Here is a 20,999-nt window from a genome sequence, read left to right as displayed (position 1 = left end):
TTGCGGCAATTCCTATTCTCATTGGTGATTTTAGAAAAAAAAAAAACACACCTGTAATTTTTTTTTAATAAATGAATTTCACGTATCATATAGATGAGCTGATGTCAGTTTCCTTTAACGGCTCCACTTTTTAAGTATGAAGAGGATACTAATTCTATACAGAGTAAAAGGGGCCTTTGCATTTACTTACCAAAACATGGTGGATACCCGGTTACATGTTCTTGGCATCTAGGTCAGATTATCGCTACGCTTTTCGTTCTTTTATGTGGTTATAAAAAGTACTAGGGCAGTTTCCAGTAAGAAGCTGCTGTTACAACAAGCTGGTGTGACACTTTTCAAGCTATTAACCTACATTCAAATACCTCCATTTAGAAGCATGCCTGCAGAGGAATATCGTTAAGAAAACTTTACAACTTAAGGATTTAGTTCGTAAAAATGCAGAAATCAAATACTATGATTTCTGACCATTTCTGACCATTCCAGAGTAACAAATGAGCAGGGAACTTCCTGTGTGTATCTACCTTATTTCTTCGAGGTTTATAGATGCCAGTTAGTTCACAACTAGCAGAGTGTGCTTTAGCAAATATATATGTTAATAAAATAGGGCTTTAGTCCTAACTTGAAGGTGTACTTAGTATTCTCTTATTTGCCGGTACAGGGTGTTGGGGTTTTTTTAATAAATATTCCAGTATCTGTAGTTTAGATACTATGTTAAATGCAAATTTATGGCATTTTTTTCTTGGCCAAGGAGGCAACTTTATGATCATAAACAGCGTATGTAAAAACGCAGACACAGCTTCTATTTTCACCTGCAGGCAATTTCTTCCCACATTCATCTACCTCAGCGAAAGGTAAAATACAAAGGTTTAATCAGTAGCTGGTGTGAGCTACAGTGGGAGCTACAACCGGGGATTACGCTGCTGTATCAGTACGTGTCTGGCAAAACACCGATGAACAGTCACTGAATTTCAGTTCTCCTGTACTCATGTGCTTCAGAAAGTTGGTGATACGGGGCAAGCTACCCAAATCTGACACATTATTTTGAAACACAGCTGCTGGATAAGGAAAAGGAAGGTGTGCCTACCTGGGAGACCTGTATGACACAGAACTAACCCAAGAAACAGAGGAAAAACTGTTATCAGGATTTAGGCAAGGCTGGGGGAGAGCACTGTCTCTCCTCCTTGCGTCAGAGTGCTGCAGTGGCGTATCTGTGTTCAGACCCGAGATGAGGAGTCATCAAGTTAAAAAAATAAACCAAAACCAAAAACTCCAAACAAGAAGAATTATATAAATCTTTTAATTGCATTGTGATTTCATTGTACACTCTCCAAACAGAAATATCACTTGAAAGACATCCAGTTCCCTTACCTTGTTGCACTGTACATGTTATGCAAATAAGAGCTGGGGTGGAATACAAAACAAAAAAAAGCTCTGGCTTTTCAAATAATTAGTTGAAAGTAGCTGAAACTTAAATCATCGCTGGGAATTTACAGCCACAGGAGAGCTTTGCAAATGATTGGTTAAATACAAAACACAGATGCAAAGTGGGGAGGGGAAGCCGGGGAGGAAGAGGGACAGCAAATTTCCAGTTTGAGGCTGAAGTAGGGAAAAAAAAACCCTAACAACTGTACACAAGTGACAACATGCTCAGTATTTACATTCTGAGCATTACCAATGCTACAGATAAGCAACGTACTAAAAAAATAACTTAAAAAAAGCTATACAACTGTAGTTATAAATAGTATATCTTTAAAACTAGTTAAGTAGTGTAGGCTAAAAAAAACCGTTCACAGTTACTCTGAAGAGAGCTGTACATATATATATATTGCACAGTAGAAAAGTTCATTCAGTATACCATGTGTAAACAATTTTTATCTTCTTTGGCAATTTCAGGACCTAGAGGAATATTTGCTGTGAGCAAAAGCACTTGGGTACAAGGCACATCGAAAGCTTTTAAAGCTGCAAGATAAATCCTTCTGACGCTTTCCAGTTAGCACTGCCATTCTCGTTAGAAAAACATGTACCTATCAATTCAGAACAACACATTTTCTATGAGTATAACTCAGAGGTCTGGTGACAACAACATCAGCTGTTCTTGGCTGTTATTCTACAGTAACAGATTTGGCCAAATTTCTTGGAAAGTCCACCTAGAACGAAGAGACAGACTTTCAGTATATGACAGAGTAATACTAACATTCTGCATTTGACAGTTCATTTAGCGTGCTTTTTTTAGACTTCCTAATGAGTTCTGCTTTATTCTAGACACATTAACACACACGAGAGACCATAGATCTGCAGATAATGACTCGCTGTTGAATTCCTCCTTCCTTCCAATCCCCTCCCAACAAATACATATTTACCTTTCCAAAGCAGTCGTCGTTTTCAGACTGACACACCTCACCAGCGTCAACACACTACACTGTACAAAGCTCTGAACTATTTTAGGTTAAAGTGCACTATCACATTTTAAGGTTTAGTTCTCTGATAAAGTCCTATCTGCACTCTTAATTAATCAAACTAAGCAAATGATCTTTATTATTTTTTTTTTTTAGAAGGATACTAATTAAAAAAATAAAAAGCTGAAGAATTGGCACTGAAACACCACCTCTACTCCAGTCACTATAAGCTCCAGTAACTACACGAACTTTACACTGGCGAAAGGAAGTTCAAAAGTGCACTAACTGGAGCGCTAAATATAGAAAGCACTCACATCGTATCCTCTGAGAACAGCCAGGTGGAATGAAAGCAACTGAAGAGGAATAACACTCAGGACTCCTTGAAGGCAGTCAACCGTATGAGGCAGCTCTATGGTTTTGTAGGCAAATTTTGAGCTTTCCGTGTCTTCTTTAGAACACAGAATGATTGGACGACCCTGAAAATAAAATTGTTGCAGAGTTAAGTGAACTTCAAACTGCTGAATATTGGTTCACAGCGCGTCTCTAGTATGTTTGAAGATGCTCAGGTGGCTAACAAAGACAATGCCAGTCTTCCTAATGACTTTTGTCATTCATTGTTTTGTGAGACTTGGATGTTTTCACCCTGTAGTTTTTTGCTTCAAAACAAACAAAAACCCCAAACAAATGACCCACACACAATGACCAAACAAAACCAAACAAACGACCTACCAGTTTTCACTACTGGTGTTAACCTGTAATGACAGCCTACAATGCAGATATAGCATCTTATTTATAACTTAATAATTAGGAAAAAAAATCATCACCAATACATCCTTTCTCTGAGGCACTGTCAGCAGCAATACAACACGCAGAATCTCCTCCCCTATCGCACTGCATTAGTTAAACAGCTCACCTGCCGAGCAGTGACCTGCTGCAGAGCATTCTGGCACTTGGTGAAACAAGGATCCTTCATTATCACCATGATAACAGGCATCTGTTTATCGATCAGGGCTAACGGCCCGTGTTTCAGCTCACCAGCCAGGATACCTTCAGAGTGCATATAGGTGATTTCTTTTATTTTCTGAAAAACAAACAAAAAAAAAACCAAATGCCATCAAGTCACCAGCAAATTGGATGAGAAATAAAAGCCACAAGAAGCAAAACACCAAGGCTGTACATCTGCCACTTAAATACAGACATACGGTATCAAACTGGTGTTTTCAAAGATCAGTTAATGGTGAAACCAGACAGGCTTGGCTGCTGGGATTTCTAGCAGGCTGCTGGTGGAAGCAGAGCTTGCCCGTGCATATGCATTTGCAGACAAAGAAATGAAGTAATCAACAGGAACTTTAAGAACCAAACACCCAGCACAACCTGGGCTAATGTAGTCTGCCTTTAACATTTCAAACTACTGTGAGAGACGGATGTGAGTCCATTCGAGTAAAACGCTCATAACATAATTTATGAGTTTCCTGCAAGAGCATCTCATCTGAACATCAGCACATTGTGTTTTTCTGATGTTATTTTCAAATGGCTCAGCATTTTAAATTGTTTGTTTTAATAGACTCATTAAACACTACATTTATTATGTGAAAGAAACAAGAAACTGATTTTGTATCCAGGTCCCCTTATGTATGTGTTCAATCCAACAGGACTAACTACTCTTAATTATAAATAGCAGTTTTACTGCAGCAGAATTAAGTTGTAATGAAATACTAGAAATAAACTATGTTGCAGAAGCCGCAAAAGCTCATTTTCAATAACATCAAGCAATACTGAGAGGTTCCTACCAGAGCTCCTTCCAGACAAGTGGCATAATTATATCCACGGCCCATGACCAGCAGTGATCTTTGTTTGTACAGTTCAAGAGCCAAATCGTGTATCTTCTCATCCAAGGACAACACTTCTTTAATCATCTCTATTGGGGCACACAAAAAGCAGGTATAATAGCTTTTTTAATTGAAAAAAATAGTTTAATTGCAGTAGGATGTTCTAATGATCTATTAGAACAAATACACTTATTGTAATTCAACCGTTAACTTTGCCTCTTTGCAACTTTGACTGCGGTTTAAGGATGTTTTCTCCAGCCTTATTTACAGTAACAAATTTAAAGCAATTATTGGTTTAAGCAGTGCTTATACGTCCCATTTGTACTTCTAAAGGAAGTTGTGAACATCTGTTCTAAAGTCACCTTGAATTAGTTTCCTTTTTATCTTTCTTGATTTAAAGTGAAAGGTTTAAAAATTTCAAATCATCAATTAGGAGATCAAGTAATATTTCTCATACAAAAATACCTTATTGTAATTAGAAAACCCAACCCATGAAAATTCTGATCTTCCTGCCAAGTTTCTCAGAACGGTACTTGTAAAATTGGCAATTAGCGTAGAAACTAATAGCCCATTTTTCTTTTATTGTGTACCTTTGAGGAGGAGGGGGAGAGTGAAACTTAAATAAGAAAAAGACATCCTCAAGCAGTATTTTATATCGCCCATTAAACAACAACCCTTATCCCTCCTTAAATCCAAAATATCAATATACCTGGCAATGATTTTAGTCCACTAATGATTTCCTGTCTCCTTTTCTGCAAGGAAATTCTGTCTTCAGACATCATTAGGCCAAACATTACAAGAGACACGAACTGGCTGGTATAAGCCTGCAGACAAAACAAAACAAAACACTTAGCAGCTAAGTCTGCAGAGAGTTAGTACGATTTCAGATTGAAGTGCTACAATTGAAATTTTAATTGGATTCCGCAGGGGTGAAGTATGAAAGTCAAACGCTGAGCAGCAGTTACCTTTGTGCTTGCCACACCTATCTCGGGCCCCGCATTGATGTGTACACCGCAGTCAGTCTCCCGGGATATCGAGCTTCCCACGGTGTTTGTGATGCCAACTGTCAGAGCACGACGTTCCTTACAATACCTCAAGGCCATAAGCGTATCTGCAGTTTCACCTGGAAAACATTTACATCTCGATTTCAGGTTGGCAGAGGATAGTAATGATTCCTGAAAAGCATAAAATTCTACCCAAGTGTGTTCTAAATAACTGCCTCCACACTTACACAATGCAAAATGAAACTGAAAACGGTCTTTCAGCATTCACTCATTGTCTATATATTTAAATCAAGTCTGAAAGAATCACAGAATGATATGGGGTTGGAAGGGACCTCCAGAGACCATCTAATCCAACCCCCCTGCCAAAGCAGGTCCACCCAGAGCAGGTTGCACAGGAACTTGTCCAGGCAGGTTTTGAACATCTCCAGAGACAGAGACTCCACCACCTCCCTGGGCAGCCTGTTCCAGTGCTCTGCCACCCTCAAAGTGAAGAAGTTCCTCCTCATGTTTAGATGGAACTTCTTATGTACAAGTTTGTGCCCATTTCCTCTTGTCCTGTCCCTGGACACCACTGAAAAAAGACTGGCCCCATCATCTTGACACCCACCCTTTAAGTGGTGATCCCCCCTCAGTCTTCTCTTCTCCAGACTAAAAAGACCCAAGTCCCTCAGCCTCTCCTCAGAAGAGAGATGTTCCAGGCCCCTCAGTAAAGAAACTTTCATTCAAGACAAATCTGGCCCATTAGCCATCACCCTCCTTTGCAACATGCAGAAAGTAGTAAATCATTGGCTTTTTAAAATTTTTCTAGTTTTCACTCAACTGAAGACAAACAGGAAATGCAGCTCACCTGACTGACTGATAAAAAAGCACACATCATCTCTGAATACAGGTGTGTTTCTATCCAGGAAGTCACTGGCAAGTTCCACCATCACTGGTAACTCAGTTAATTCTTCCAATACTTGTCGAGTCTGTATTCAAGCAGCACACAGTATTTGTTAATATCGCCACCCGTAAAAGTCTTGACATCTTAAGAGTCAGAGATAATCTAAATGACTCCTTATTAAAAAAATCGATAATTACAGCTCATCAGAGCTTTAAAAGCCAAAGTGAAAAAAGTTAATTGCTAGCATGGTAGGTAACAGCACTGGAGCGTTAATAAAGAATGTGGCACAAAGAAAAACTAATTAAAAGGGTTACACCCTTCAATGAAAGGCAAAGTTTGAGATACTGAAGAAAAAGAAGATGAAGAGCTATTGTCTAAAAACCCAGCAACTAGGAGCTATATATGCATTTCAGCTAAAGCAGAACATACGGCTACTGCAGCGTGATAACTGGTCCCACAGCCAATAATGATCAGTCTTCGGCATCTTCTGATTTCTTTCAGATGATCCTTCAGGCCCCCCAGCAGAACTGTAAACAAACAAGCAAGCATATATCAATGGTGTATTTTATTTTCTAGTTAATATGTTCAAAATTCTGCAGCTTGAATGCTTGTTCTGAATTACCTGTGCTGCTCTCGAAATTCACCCTGCCTCTCATCGTATTGACAACTGATTCCGGTTGTTCAAAAATTTCCTTTTGCATGAATGCACTGAAGTTACCTGCTCAGAAAAAGATTGCATGGTAATGCTTAGGTTTGTTATTTGAAGTCTATTACAGTTACAAAGAGATGACTTTTAAGACTTGCTGTGGTAGCAGCTAATTTAAGTTGACTGTGTCAGCTTAAAGAAAAGCTGAGGAATAGGTGAGAAGAAAGGAGGGCTTGGCAGTTCACTCTGTTAGGTTGGTTTCATTTCCCAACACTGAGGAGGTAACTGAATTCCTTCTTAAGGAACCTTCTCTATTCCATTTCAGTTCTTAGTTTACAGTCAAAGTTTGCCAACAACTACAACAACATTTAAACGCTAGTTATATTTACACTCAATATTTAGATGAAGGACTTTTCCAAGGCTAAAAACGGGTAGGGTCCCATACTGCCCATCTTCCCTTGGTCTTAAAGCTCAGAATTGTCAGCTCCCAGTACAAACAGCCTAAATATCAGGCCATTTTCACAACATATTAGTAGTTTTACGCCTTACCTACTACACAAACAGTAACTATCCATCTTTGATGATACTCATTTACAGATGTTTCAACCCACCTTTCATGATCTGCTGCAATTCCATCTGCAGGGTTTGAATGGCTCGGGAAGGATCGTCACTAGCTGAACGCTCGAGACGGTGAATTGAGAGCTTCCCATCAGTTACCGCTGCAATGTCATCATCTTCTAAGAAAATCACTCTGTTGGTGTGTTCAATGATAGCACTACAGAAAAAATAGAAGCAAGACAAACCTGACATGTCAGCAAGAGCTGGTAGCAGACTCCTCAAAGCAGTTAAATGCTACACAGCACTTTTAGCCCCCCTTCTCTCTTCTTTTTGGACATAACTGCAGATAGAGCCATCTTAAAGGAAATGGCTCCATCTGCTGCTCCTCCTGCTCTCTCACAGGAACCTGAACCAGAAGGCTCAGGAACCACAGCATCTCACATTAGCAAGTTCCTGCTGATCTGATCTTGCCTCCCAAGGTCTCTGATGGACCCCGAAAGTCAGGACCTTGCTCTGAGAAAGACAAATGTGTACCTGATGTCCAGGTTCCTGCTAAGTTTGGAACACCACCACTATTTCCTCCTCTAATAGCTGGATTAAAATGCCAAAACCAAGACTAAGGTATAGTATGCCCAAATACTCAGCTGGTGGTGTCTATTTGTACCCAAATTACCTTCCTACACTGGATTAATTTTACAGAGGTTAGTAATTGGCAAATATTTACAGTTTAATGTTGACGTCAAGCTTCCACGCTTTTGAAGTACCTTAGCCCATAGGCTTTATGAAGTTACCTGAATTAGAAGCTATCCCATCAGAAAGCAATTGTACAGCAGCAAGACAGTGTAAGATTTCCAGAATTATCTCACTTCTAGACAAAAACAGTATTTTGAGAAGTATTTAAGTACTTTTGCTACCTTGCATCTGAAGCAAAGAAAAATTCTACTGCCTTATCCCCGACAGCGTGAAGACAGGTAGAGCTGTCCAATCTTTTCATTCGGGAATTGCATATGTTCTTCACATTCTCAATGTTGCCTATTAAAGAAATGAGACACTTTAAACGCAAAATCAGATCTGTTAAAATTAGAGATTACAAACCATACAGGTTCAAGGTATCACAGTTACACAAATATTTGGGGGGGATGGGACTTCTACATGAACTCCGCATTCAGTAGTATAAAAATAGAATATCTGCAGCTAAAAAGCTATTTGGGGCATCAGTTGGTAGTTTTATAGTGGAAAGACCAATTAACCTAATTTCTAATCATGAAGTAATAACAATTTTAGCACTTAAAAGTAATGTAATTTGTTTTATCAACTTACATGTTCTATATAAGACAGGAATCTGTTCAGTGGAGAGCTTGTACTTGCTTCTAACCCCAATGAGCAAAGGACTCCCCCTCCTACAAAGGGAAAACACACAAGTTTATGAAGAGAAAGGTGCATAAAAAGAAGTCAAAGGACATCTGTGAAGTTGAAACACAGTATCCCATCTACCTTCCTAAATAGGAAGATCCTCCTCAACCCTGATCCTGAAGTCATTACACGGCAAGAGTTAAATAAACTTGGTTTGTTTCTGCCAAGATTCACCAAATATTATTATGTGAATAAGTGCCATATGCCTTGGTAGTTCTTTCCCCATGATCTACACCCACATAGAGGAAAATGTACACGAACTAGCTGTTTTCCTTCCAGGAATCACAAAACAGCTTAGCACAGGCACCAATTTGAATACCGCTTTTAAACAAAGCTTACTCAGCCTCTGAAGTGAGCCAGCAATCAGCTCCAGTGCTCTTTACCACTGAAATACTGTTCCGCCTTTTTAAACTCAGAGATGCCAACCACACCTCTGAAACTGTAGAATATTAAGATCATTTTTTTTTAATTATATGGGTCACACACCATACTGAAGAGCTTATTAAAAAAATATATCACAGGAATAAGAGAGTAATTCACACACTGCCCAACAGCTCAGATTACAAGTTTAGCTTCTCTTAATCCCCTCACTCCTAAAACCCCAAACCTGAACCACATATAGAATAGCTCGTTTCAGAAGATGTTCTCCTGTTAAGAGTGATGGCACAGCTGGCTTTTTCACAATTTTAATATAGTCCTATTTTAGACCACAGAAGCAATGGCCTTCTTGGTTGTAGCATAAAACAGCCTTTATGCCCACGGCTACTTCACTTGCTACTTTAATAATATCTTTACATTTCCTGAAAGTTGTTTTCAAAGTTATAAATAAAAGTAGAATTTAGACAGAAAAAAAAACCTCATAAATGCTATGACAGCTATAGAACACTATTTGTATAACCTATTACTATGGTGGCATTTTAGCCAACCTGAACACACTTCTCTCAGTCTTTATTCAATGTGAAGTAAAATTGAACCATACCCCTTCCCTCCCGTTTTAGATATAGGAGAAATATTAGCACACTCTTAATGTATCTTCAGAAACAGAGGATGCACTGAGCTTCTTTAGTGACACGCTGCAACAGACAAAAGGCCACTCTCTATGGGAATGTCAGTGACTCATTCTCCTGAGTGTGTCATTTGGACCATCTCCAACCGAAAGCGTATTTGCAGGAAGCAAGAAAACATCATCCGATTACTTTTCACTTGTCTTTCACTACTCAAAAAAGTGAGTAGTCACAGCTAATTTATTAAATAAAATCAAGTTAAAGATTACAGGGAATCAACACAAGTCTCTGGAAGTTCTGTGACGCGAAGGCAGTACAGCTCAAATTAAGTTATATTCAATAGTCAGTTGAAGAGATGCTCTGCAGAGCTTTACTGCACTTCACAAGGATTCCATCTACCTCCTGAATTTTGGTTCATTAAGCAGTTTAAACATCAGTATTCTAGGGGGTTTCTGTGTTTACAAGATACTAGCATTTCTTTTTAACCTAAAAAAAGCATGAATTATGTATAAAATGGACTTTTACTAACCTGGTAGCAACAGCTTCACCCGGGTAATGGATGCTCTTGAAAACCAATGCAAAAGCACCTTCCTGGAAACCATGCAAACAGAAGAGAAAAAAATAAATACATCCTGAACAACTTATCTCAACTAGTTGCATCTCATTAAACCGGGGCCCCTCTTCCTGAGGGGGTTTTGAAGGAAAGCTCTTACTGCTATCAGGAATCTCTTCCTGGAGGGCAGACTGCACCTTTAAAGGAATTGGTCATGGAGCAGAACAGGCCAACATGCACTTAACAGGGCAACAGCTGAACGCTCAGGAAGTGAGCACTTAGCCTCTCTTTATAAATGAAAACACCACCTTCTAATGCAAGGGTTAAGAAAAATCTCTGAGATGTTAGTTGTAATTAATGTGAAGGCTGTTAGACATGTACTTTTAGTAAGATTTTTAATAAGAGTGTGCCTGTAGCTGCATTTTATCATGCAGTTTCAGCTAAAATTTTGGAGTTACTACTTCTAGTTTAAGCAGCAAATTCTCACTAATCCATTTCCAAATAAATCCCTCCACCAAAAGAAAAAAAAAAAAAAAAAAAAGAAAAGGAAAAGAAAACACCAAACCCCACAACACAAGAACACAAACAGGAACACAAAATCAACTGCTCTACAGTATTAGTGCAGCTTGCAAACTTGAGGAGTATTCCAAAAGCAGGAGCAAATGCCCCCCCCCCTTGCAGGGACTCCAGTCAAGAGTATTCTGGTCTTCTTTTGCGCTCAGGTGAAGTCTCCCTTCCCCTCAAATAGGTGGTTGCACCACTATTCCCTCTTGGCCCATACAGGCCCTGTGAATTCCAGCCCTGCTCTAGGGGAATGCTACAGAGCTGCCTTAGAGAGGAGAAAGGGGAGGTGAAGAAAGTGTAAGGAACTGCAGGAAGGGGAGGGAAAACATCTGCCCAGGGACTGGGGGAGGAAACAAAGCGAGCTTTCTCCAAGTTTGCAATGCATCTATCGAAGTTTTTAAGCATTCGCATACTAAGTAACAGTAGATTCCCACTTCACAGTTTGGGAACCAGCTATGCCATGAATCAGTACAGCTTGTTAGATCTATTTCCAAACATGGGAGCCAAGGTACACTATTAGACAAACCTGAATCACAGCAGTGTTTTAGCATGATCAGAATATCCTCTAAGAACACACTACCCTTTATGAGAGATTTCAACCCCCAGAGGCTCCTACATCTTTTTTAAATTAAGCTGCTTCATTAAAAACAGTGATAACCTGTTGCTTAAAAAAAAAAAACCAAAAAACCAAAACCAAACAAAGAACACTTCTAATGTAATTTAAAAATTTACCATTGAAAAGCCTTTGAAGTTTCCAAAATTTTAATCTAATTTCTTGGTCTATTAATCATTGTTTAGAGGCCAAAAATCATTATTTGCAGCACCTTTGAAGGACTCCTGCAGAGGATCCAAATGCATAAATGCAGAATATAAAGGAATCCCATAAATAGCTTATACTGTAGTACAGGAAAAAAGTAACTACCCACTTACCAGCTGCTGAATAACTCTTTCCACCAAGGCTGAAAAACTGGTGTCCTCACTCTCCCTGTTGTCATACATGTATTTGATCAATTTGGGGATCGTTTCTGTGTCCGTTTCAGATTCGAATTCATAGCCTTTGCTCTCCTGAAATATCATACAGAAGAGTAGAAAGTGTTTTCATCCTCAGGCAAGAAACACTGAAGAGCCCTTCAGCTGTCTCCCACCAGAAGCTGCACAGCAAGAGACTGCTTTGAGCACTGGAAGTGGATATATATCGCTATAGACAAAATATAATGACTTATCCTGTCATAGCTTACTCTTTGAGAAATACTGTAATGAAACACATAGTAAGACTTGCTTAGCATCTGTCAAGCAACAAGAGACGGGAGGGAGCCCACTCCACTCACCCTCTCAAACAACTTGAGCGCTAATTGCTGCTCTACTCCTAAGTACTTCATATTTACAATTACAAGAACATGTTTTACTTCTGCTTATCTTTATTAGGCAGACTCCTTTGTGCTACTCTTTTATAGATGATATCAAGAAACTTGAATTCAGATTCAAACAAAGTCATGAATGATCTGACAGTAGCTGGTGGGGCATTTGATTTCTAGTTTTAGAATCAAGTTGCCACAGACTCACCAGAAATTTTCTCAGGTCCTTATAATTTGTGATGATTCCATTATGGATAACAACGAATTCTAAAAGAAAAAAAAATACATCATTAATGGAAAATTAAGATATTTAACTCAGAACACAAAATTAGAGGGGAAAAACGCTTAGAAGCACACTAGAAACTACCTGCTGTTGCTTTCAGACCTACAGTTTATCATAACATGGACAACAGAAAGCAGATGCTTACAAATTCTGAAGGCATATGAAGGTTTTTCCGAATCACCAAGACTGTTTTAAACTGCACCCAGTCAAATAGACCAAGCCATTTCGAGTGAAAAATTATATGAAACCTCCCTTTTCCAGCCCAGACAATATTGATGCACTTTTATTTTAAGTCTTACCTTTTAAAACAAGAGTGTTGTCCTTTGACTAACTTGCATCAGTTTTCAGAAGACAGATCTTATTAATCTTTACATTGTTACTTTAGCCTCAAAATATGGTATTTTATTGTAAAAGCATCTAACCTAGATAGAATAGCAACAGCTTAGCCCTAGTATACAAAATAGATACCATAAAGCTAGTAAGAAGAGAGTACATACTACGTGGGTTCGACCATTTCAGATTCACACAGTTCCAGAGCGCCGCAGAGATTACGTACCATTTCTTTTATCTGATCTCTGAGGGTGACTGTTTATTGCACTTGGTACTCCGTGGGTTGCCCAGCGGGTATGAGCAATTCCAAAATGTGTTTCAAAATCTGCTTTTGCATCCAGGTCATCTTGTTCTATACACAAGAAATTCAGTTAATTGAGTATTTAAAGTTGAGCCTCTCTCTCACACACACCCAACTAGTAAAACACTAAGAGAATTCCTACAGGCAAAAAACTAAAAGTTATCTTCCGGCTTTCTTTTAAACCATTTGCTTTCTTGACATTGCACTTCAGATAGTTCAAGCTATTGTGATTAAAACTTTGTTTGCCAAGATTCAAGCATTTTCAGCCAATACTAACAGCTAGGCTAACAGACCACATTACTACAAATTATAATGTAAACGGTATTAAAACACAACTTCAGTTCCTCACAGATGGAAGCACTGCATAAGGCAGATTGTGATGACAGCCAGATGCTTAAATGCTCGTAAATTCTGTCAAGAGTCCATGTTCTGACATTTCAGCTACCAAGCACAGAAATCATCCCAGTAAAGCACCAAGGGAGCCTGGGTCTTGAACAAAGAAGCAACCGAAAGAGGGGAGAATAGACTGATAATTTCACAGCACTATACGTAAAGACCAATTGGCTTTTGAAGTGCAGATTTGGAGGGCACAAACAATTAATCTGCCATCGGATTACACAATGCAGTTATCTCTGGTACAAAATCATAACTGTAATTTCATGGTCTGACCCTCTGCTGAGATGCAGATATTGTCCAACTGGGAGGCCAAAGTAAAGGGGTAATTTTTAAAATACCTACTGTGCAACTCTTCTTCCAGGGCCTTTACTTTTCCTCTTTTCTTAACTAGTTTGATGAACCTTTCTTTATCTTCATTATTATTTCCATCAATTGCCACTCCTACGATAAAGGACACAGTCACAAGCATTATTTAAAGCATAAAAAACACTGGATGAAAAAATGGCTGAAAAAATACAGACAAGCACACATTAATGAAACAATTATTTTAAAATTATCCTGCAATGGGATATGCTTAAAGTGTCGCTAGACAGTCTGTTGCAAGTCAAACTAGATCAAGTCTATATCCACGGCATAGATGAAAATATACATAAGACATCTCAAATGTTGCTTAAGGACAAGACTGATATTTTGCCCAATGAAATCAGCCAACTCAAATTTAAAGACAAGTTTAATCTTCTTCATCCTTTCACTGAGACTCGCTCACAAAAAAGGCTGAGGCACAAACTACACAACCCTGTATGAAGTTCTTCTTCCTCACACCCTGTTTGCTTTGCTTATGTGTACTAAACCTCAACCACCATCCAATTACAGAGCTAAACATCCAATTTAAAGTCCTGACAAAAGCTAAAGAAGAAAATCCAAAATAATCAAGTTAATTAGTTCCAATCTTTCAATCTGCAGGACAAAAAAAAAAAAAAAAAAAAAAAAAAGAGAAATCCAACACGCAGAAGTTAAAATGACCCAAAAAGTCACATACGTGTTTAGCAACCACATACTGGTTGCTAAAATTAATTTGTTGAGTTAGTTTACATACCTGCAGAGTCATATCCTCTGTATTCCAGTCTCTGTAATCCTTTTATCAGGGTTTCAAATATTTCCTTCCGAGTCCGAGGCACTCTGTAGTTTAGATAAGCAAAAATTCCTGTTTAAAGAGAAAAGGGGAAGGGGGAGAAAAAAAGAAGCAAAGGATTTTTTAGAGTTTGTATCCCCTTCAGACTCGATTCAAAACCCTTTGAAACTAGCATCACAGAGAAGGGGGACCCCACCTTCCATTTAGTGCAATTCTTCCTACTGGGTTTTTAAATGGAAAGAGTTCAAATACAATAAAGGAATCAGGACCCTCATTTTAACCACACAAACGTATACACTCTCCTGGCCAGTTTCGCTCTCCTCATGTTACCCACCAAGAGTTAAACAGTTGAGAGAGTTTAAAAAAAAAATTCTACTTTACATGAAAACCGCAGCTGAAAATGGGAACATTGTGATCTATTTCATATCCAGATCTAAAACTAGACATTCAAAGAAGGAATATATTCACCAGTAGTAACACAAGGAGACTTTTGTAATCAAAGTCATGGCCTTAAATACCCATGGGTAGGTACTAGGCACAACATCTATTTCTGAAAGGCTCCAGCTTAATCCCGTATACAACAGTCACTTCAGCAGGAAGAGAATAGAGAAGAAAACATAAAGAAAGGGCAGAAGTCAAAAGGATAGGCCAACAAAGGAAAGCAACAGAAGATACAAAAACAGGGTCACCCAAAAAACAAGCATTCATTCTGCGGTGCCTCAGCACAAGGCTGCCTGCCAAACCCAACACATCAGAGACACGGGATCCGTTGGCTTGCCCCGTGTTACTCAGGTCAACTCCTATGGAGGCATCGCAGGAAAGACGAGAGCTCACTCCTTGCCTACTCGGCAAACAGAGCCTGGAGGAGTCCGCGAGTCTGATCCCTCTTCTCTTGAATAGACCACTCATCCACCAAGAAGTGGCTTTTTTTTTTTAGTTTTTGAGTTGGTTCTCCCCTTCCACACATTTTTTTTTGTTTGTTTTTTGGAAGGGAAAAGTACACAAGCATTTTTTTTTCATTAAAAGGAGTTTGAGCGATGTCATCTTATCTTTAGAAATGGTGTAATAAAAAGGTCACCTGCAAAGGAAAACACTACCGTTCCTTTGCCTACTGCTCTTTTGGGGACTTCTGCATTTATAAGGATAGATCAGGCCCTTTCATTAATTCTTGCAAATCTGTACCCCGATAAAACAGAAACGTCTGATTTCACTGCTTCAACAGTTTCTCCAAGCAACAAGCCAGGACTGGAGACTACAGTTAGCAAAAACCAGACTTTAAGAGCTCAACAGATAAGCAGTTCAGACAAGCAAATGTTTTAAATAGAGAAAGCCTTTGTTTGAAATTTAACACCCTCTTCCCCTTCAATTAAGGCTTTTGAACTGTAAATGGCTGTAAAGAAGCTGTTATGATGATACACCAATAAATCTCCCTTATAAATATTGCTGTGAATTCAGTTACTCCACCGGTTTTAAGACATTAATACTGCTGATTTGACAGTGAGACTAAAAGACTATTACATTGGTCTCTGAATTTATCTTGGAAGGATTAAAGGGTGGAAAATGCTTTTCTGCTACAGAAGTGAGATTTACGAGGAGCCCAGACTAATTATTTCTAGAGCGTCCAACATTAATGGGGATATTAAGACAACAGTTGCACTTAAAGAGGTATTTGGGAATTTGAACAGCTTAAATACTGTTCTTCATGGACGCCATGAAAAATAATGCCTCCGGTTATATACAGTCACCTTAGACTGAGAGCTTGCTGATCATTTTTCCAGACAGATATTTACCGTTCTCTGGCACTAACCACGAACCTCAAGAGCAGCATTCTTCAATTTCTTCAATACAAATTTCTCAACATCATTCCAGAATATTGCTACACACCTCATTTCAGATCCAGCTCTACTTTCTAGGCCAGATTTCACAATGTATTTAAGATGCATCAGCCTTGTATGTTCCATGTGGCATCTCTAACTACACAGAGCTCCAGGAAAAACCTTCCTTCGGGACCGTCCTTACAATGCTACCAGTGTGCTGCAATTGTTAAAAAGATCCTTGTTTCCAGGGAACTGTAGCTGTGCTTCCACACACGTGAATTAGAAGACACAGAAGTCACCAGAGGCCACTTACAATGAAAGCAATAGCTGCAGCCTGACTTCTCAAGGAATATATTATAAACTCCTTCAGTTAAAGGAAATAAATCTTACTCTCAGCGCTGTTTCTCTAGTGCTTTTCTGTTTCATGATTTACCCACTTGCATATTTTCTTCCCTACTCAGTCATCTTTTTGGCTAGATTTAAAGCACATTGCTCAACTCACGGAGGAACAACTTTCGATAAAGACTTCTTGTAGCTTAATTCCTTCTGGAAGCAAACCAATATGACTGAATCTTAGTTGAATCATACTCATGACGAGAGTTTTGTGATGCTCGCAAGTTACTTTATGATGGTATCCTCAAGCTATTAGATATCATTTCCAGAGCTTGCATCTCTCCTCCCCAGTGAAGACTCAAGTACCCTCCAAGCTAATGCAATACTGAAGTGATACGTATCAAGTAAAGTAATGCTTATTTGTCAGCACAGCATAAGCAATGGAATATTTTCCTAAATCATACACACAGAATCCAATGAAAGCATTTAAGAAGTGTTTTACTAGTGCATTGCTCTCTTGACCTTAATGCTAAATCTAGTTTATAACTTTCCATAATTACAGAGTTTGCAAACAAGCACGAACTAGGTCAACCATGTATGGCTTACCTTTAGAATCCGATACTCCAAACAGAAACAAAAAGTTGTCAAAACATGACTAAAACCAGCTTTAATCGGGTGCAGACACTGAACACAAGGCTCTCCCTTTCCGTGTGTATCAAGACTTTAATTTCCCCTTTCCCTTTCAGGATTGCAAGCAGAGCTTCAAGAGGAAAAATTAATCGAGTATTTTTTGGCAGGAAAAATCCACAAGAACTCTTGCAATTCCAAGACTTCACCAAAAACAAGAAGGGGGCAGCCTATACTTTAAGATTGAACAAAACTAATTATTTTTTAAAAAAATAGAAGGATGCCTTTATTGGGGTAAGGACACTGTTGATGCCAGGAACTTAGCTTTGAGAATGTCCCAGTCTAAACTTTCGTATCCTTGTGAAACCAATTTTGATTTAAAATAGGTAGATCATCAGCTTAAAAGCTTCTTACCTGTTTTTTAAACCCTGGATACTTTTGCTATAGTGTTTTCTTAAGTGCAAGTGTGATAACATCTCAATTATGTTTCCTAAAGAACATGTTTATGGCAGCATTTAATGACCTATGTATTTTCAAAACAGAAAACAATGGGTTTCAATCTTTATGTGTCAGGGAAAACACAACAGGACACAGTTTCAACACTTAAACCTGGAAAGATACGCAAAAATAAAATCAACAACACCACAGAAGTAACTTAGAAACTTGGTTGCAACCTCAAGAACTCCTGCACTTCCTACAGCAGATCAGCATAGCAAGGAAGATAAGGGACATCTTTCATGATAACAAACTCACGTAAAAGGTCTCCAAATGTCGATGGGAAGAAAACTAGCACTACTCTCACCGCACTTCATGAGCTCTCTTTGCCATTTCATCCCGAGTCAGTTACTCCACCTCAAACTAGATGTTTTACCAACCTCATTTAACACTGCTAACACCCTCATTTCCCAATCAGCCCAGATCTGCTAAGTTTTTTTTTTTTTGATGTTACCATTACACGTCTCACCGCTTAGTGCTTGCCACCAACACCTTTGGTTTGCCTCGGCACTGAGCCAAGTCTCTCACCTGAAGGGGTTTTGTTTAGAAGACACTGAGTTTGCCCCATTGATAGCGACCCGAGAGTCACGTAGGAGCTCAAATATCACCTCGTGTTTCCATTCAAGTGAAAGAGGCTTACTGGAGCCCTCGCTCTTTCTGAGGTTAAAATTAAAGAGGATGTGGAGGCAGGGAAAAGACATCCAACTTAGAAAGTACATTTTTGGGAGCTGTAACTCAAGTCACTTTCAGTCTGCATCTCACAAAAGAACTTTTGTTCATGATGGCTAAGAAGTACACGCACAAGTTTTTTCTACTTTCAACAAAAGTATCCTTCCAGACCTGAAAGGAGTTTTCAGTGATGAGATGATAGTTAAAGTTTCGCTAAAATTACCTCCATTAACTGAAATTAGCAGCTTCTGAACCCGCACTTTGATTTTAATCTGATCCAAAGCATATTTAAGCAATTGGATGCGCACTGTTGGCATTAATCTTCACCATCTCATCTTTATTAGATAAAGGAAGGTGAGCAAGCTCACATCAGCTAAGAATTAAACTCCTTCACCGCCTTTGTTTCAAAACCACAAACTCTTCCCATCGCGGCGGCTGGGAAGTGAGTCACAGCTGATCCCCAGTCCCGGGCCAGGGCCGGCGGAGCACCGGGGAGGCTGGATGCCAGCCCAAGCACTGATGTACCCAGGCATGGGGACCAGCAGGAGCAAAGGTGAACACGGCGGCCGGGACACCCCCGGAGCAGCCGGGCGGTGGGAACGGGATTTTCCCATCCCAAAACCTAGGGACAAGCCGCCGGACACGGAGAACATCGAGAAGCAAAGCTGTGGGGGACAGAACGTAAATCTCCTTTCCTCGGGAGGACGGAGAAGCTTCACCTGTACCTGCCATCACCGCAGGAGCCGGTCATTCCCTCTTCCCACCCCCACGAAGCGGGTGCAGCGGGACCAGTCCCGAACGAACCCGCTGCGACGGCGGGATCGCGCCGCCCCGGGCCCCGCTGTCAGAGCGGGGCAGCCCCGCACCCCTCCGCCCGGGGACAAAGCGGCCCTTGTCCCCCACCCCGCCAGAAGAGGCGATCGGCACAGGCAGACCTCGCTCCCACCAGCGACCCCCGGCTCCGGAGGGCGAAGGGCCGCGGCGGGCCCCTGACGGCCCCGTCACTCACCGCACATGGTCGCGCCACACGATCCTCCCCGCTGACAGGAAACGCGGCTCCCGCCCGACGGCCCAGCTGGGGGACTGCCGCCGCCTCCCCGGCTCTTATAGCGCGGGCGGCTCGGCCCCTGCCTCTCCGCTCATTGGCCTGGGACCAGGCGCCGGGGCCGCTCCGCCCGGGGCCCCGAGCGGCTGCACAGCGGGGGGCAGAGCCCCGGCGCGGAGGCGGCCCGGGGGCGGGGGGGGGGGGGACGCGGCGGTTCGCGCCCTGCCCCCGGCCCAGCCCTGCCCCGCCTCGACCGTTCCGGGGGCCGCCGAGGGCAGTGGCGGGCGGCAGGGTCTGCCGGGCTCCTCAGAGGGATAAAGCCGGCCGGGAGGCGATGCAGTCCGTCCTGTCAGGGCAACGTGGCCGGGCCTGAGGCGGAGGGGCAGAGTAGCCCCTCTCCGAGCTTGGCAGGGGAAGGTCCTCCACCCTGTTTTCCAGCCTTTTCGGCCACAAGCATTTAGAAACACGTTCTCAGCAGCCAGCTTTCATCTGCAGAGGCCAGGACCGAGAGCACTTGTGTTGGTGCTCAGTTGAACCATGGCCACAGGCGAGGGCCATCCGCCTGCAGAGCGCCTTGATCTGCAGTAGCACAACAAACTCCTGGTCACTCTTCGTGGTCTCCTCCATTTACCTGACAAGAAAGAAACTGCAGATGGGCTCCAGGAGCCTCCTCCGGCCTCTTCGTCCCAGGCTGGGCTCTCCTGGGGGCAGATTCCATGAGAGTGATGGTGGCCACAGGCCCTGACCCAGCCGCCATCATGTGCAAGGGCGCATCTCAGCGCAGGCCCGGTCCTGCCGGCCCGAGCTTTATCTGCTCCTTCTGAAGAAACTCGTGATCTCTCATCTCAGGGAACCTCCTCCAAGCGAAGGGAACAGTGGCCTTTAAAGCAAGTGTCTTGCAGCCAGCTTGGGACTGCAGGCATTCACAGAAGTAGCTCAGGCCGCTATTCGAACAAAGGATTTCAAGCCCCGATTTGAACAAACATGATTTTTTAAAAAATACGTGACGTTTCAGGATGATTCCCCCTGCTTATAGCTGCTTCTTCCTTAGTAAAACATACCAAAATATTTCATAGAGACGATCTAAGTTCTCATAATAGAGTTATTAAATCTCAAGTGCAAGGCATCTTATTTAAGCTAGAACTTAAGGGTGCATTTTGTCTTACATTTCTTTTTGTAGTTAATTTTTTACATAATGTAGCGGTTCCTTCAAACTTTGACACTTTTCATGGAGAGGTTAAGTGAAGGATGAAGATCGGAACATCAACATTTCAGCTACAAAAAAACTTGGGGTTTTTTGTGAATTTTTGTGCTACTGAGAAAGGGAAACTATGTCTCAAAGCAAAAACCTAGATTTAAAGTATTT

The 20,999-nt window shown here is 40.9% G+C and overlaps 1 protein-coding gene across 2 annotated transcripts; it reads right to left on the bottom strand.

The window, feature by feature from the left end:
• Positions 1-1,278: 1,278 nt before the first annotated feature.
• On the bottom strand, positions 1,279-19,604 carry GFPT2 (glutamine-fructose-6-phosphate transaminase 2). Of its 2 annotated transcripts, none has more exons than XM_074155705.1 (19): positions 19,598-19,604; positions 14,612-14,719; positions 13,858-13,956; positions 13,045-13,170; positions 12,414-12,472; positions 11,781-11,915; positions 10,263-10,324; positions 8,604-8,716; positions 8,231-8,348; positions 7,370-7,533; positions 6,735-6,830; positions 6,542-6,639; positions 6,077-6,197; positions 5,191-5,348; positions 4,935-5,049; positions 4,187-4,314; positions 3,310-3,477; positions 2,711-2,872; positions 1,279-2,147 (listed from the first exon to the last, which is right to left on the bottom strand). In XM_074155705.1, the coding sequence occupies exons 1-19, from the start codon at positions 19,602-19,604 to the stop codon at positions 2,103-2,105; spliced, it is 2,082 nt and encodes a 693-aa protein (XP_074011806.1). In that variant the 3' UTR covers positions 1,279-2,102. The 2 variants fall into 2 exon arrangements, with proteins under 2 accessions (XP_074011806.1, XP_074011807.1); XM_074155706.1 differs by having other exon boundaries at positions 8,637-8,716.
• Positions 19,605-20,999: the final 1,395 nt, after the last annotated feature.

The sequence above is a fragment of the Numenius arquata genome, chromosome 11, assembly GCF_964106895.1.
Source record: "Numenius arquata chromosome 11, bNumArq3.hap1.1, whole genome shotgun sequence".
NCBI classification, from domain to species: Eukaryota; Metazoa; Chordata; class Aves; order Charadriiformes; family Scolopacidae; genus Numenius; species Numenius arquata.
This window is presented reverse-complemented; position numbering and strand designations above follow the sequence as displayed.

What these genes read in the sequence shown, in the direction of transcription:
- GFPT2 (XM_074155705.1), bottom strand. An exon ending in CTTTTTTATCAGTCAGTCAG is followed by an intron (nt 5,349 to 6,076) that starts GTGAGCTGCATT and finishes AATGTTTTCCAG; the next exon opens with GTGAAACTGCAGATACGCTT. An exon ending in CTTGTCTGGAAGGAGCTCTG is followed by an intron (nt 3,478 to 4,186) that starts GTAGGAACCTCT and finishes TTTGTTTTTCAG; the next exon opens with AAAATAAAAGAAATCACCTA.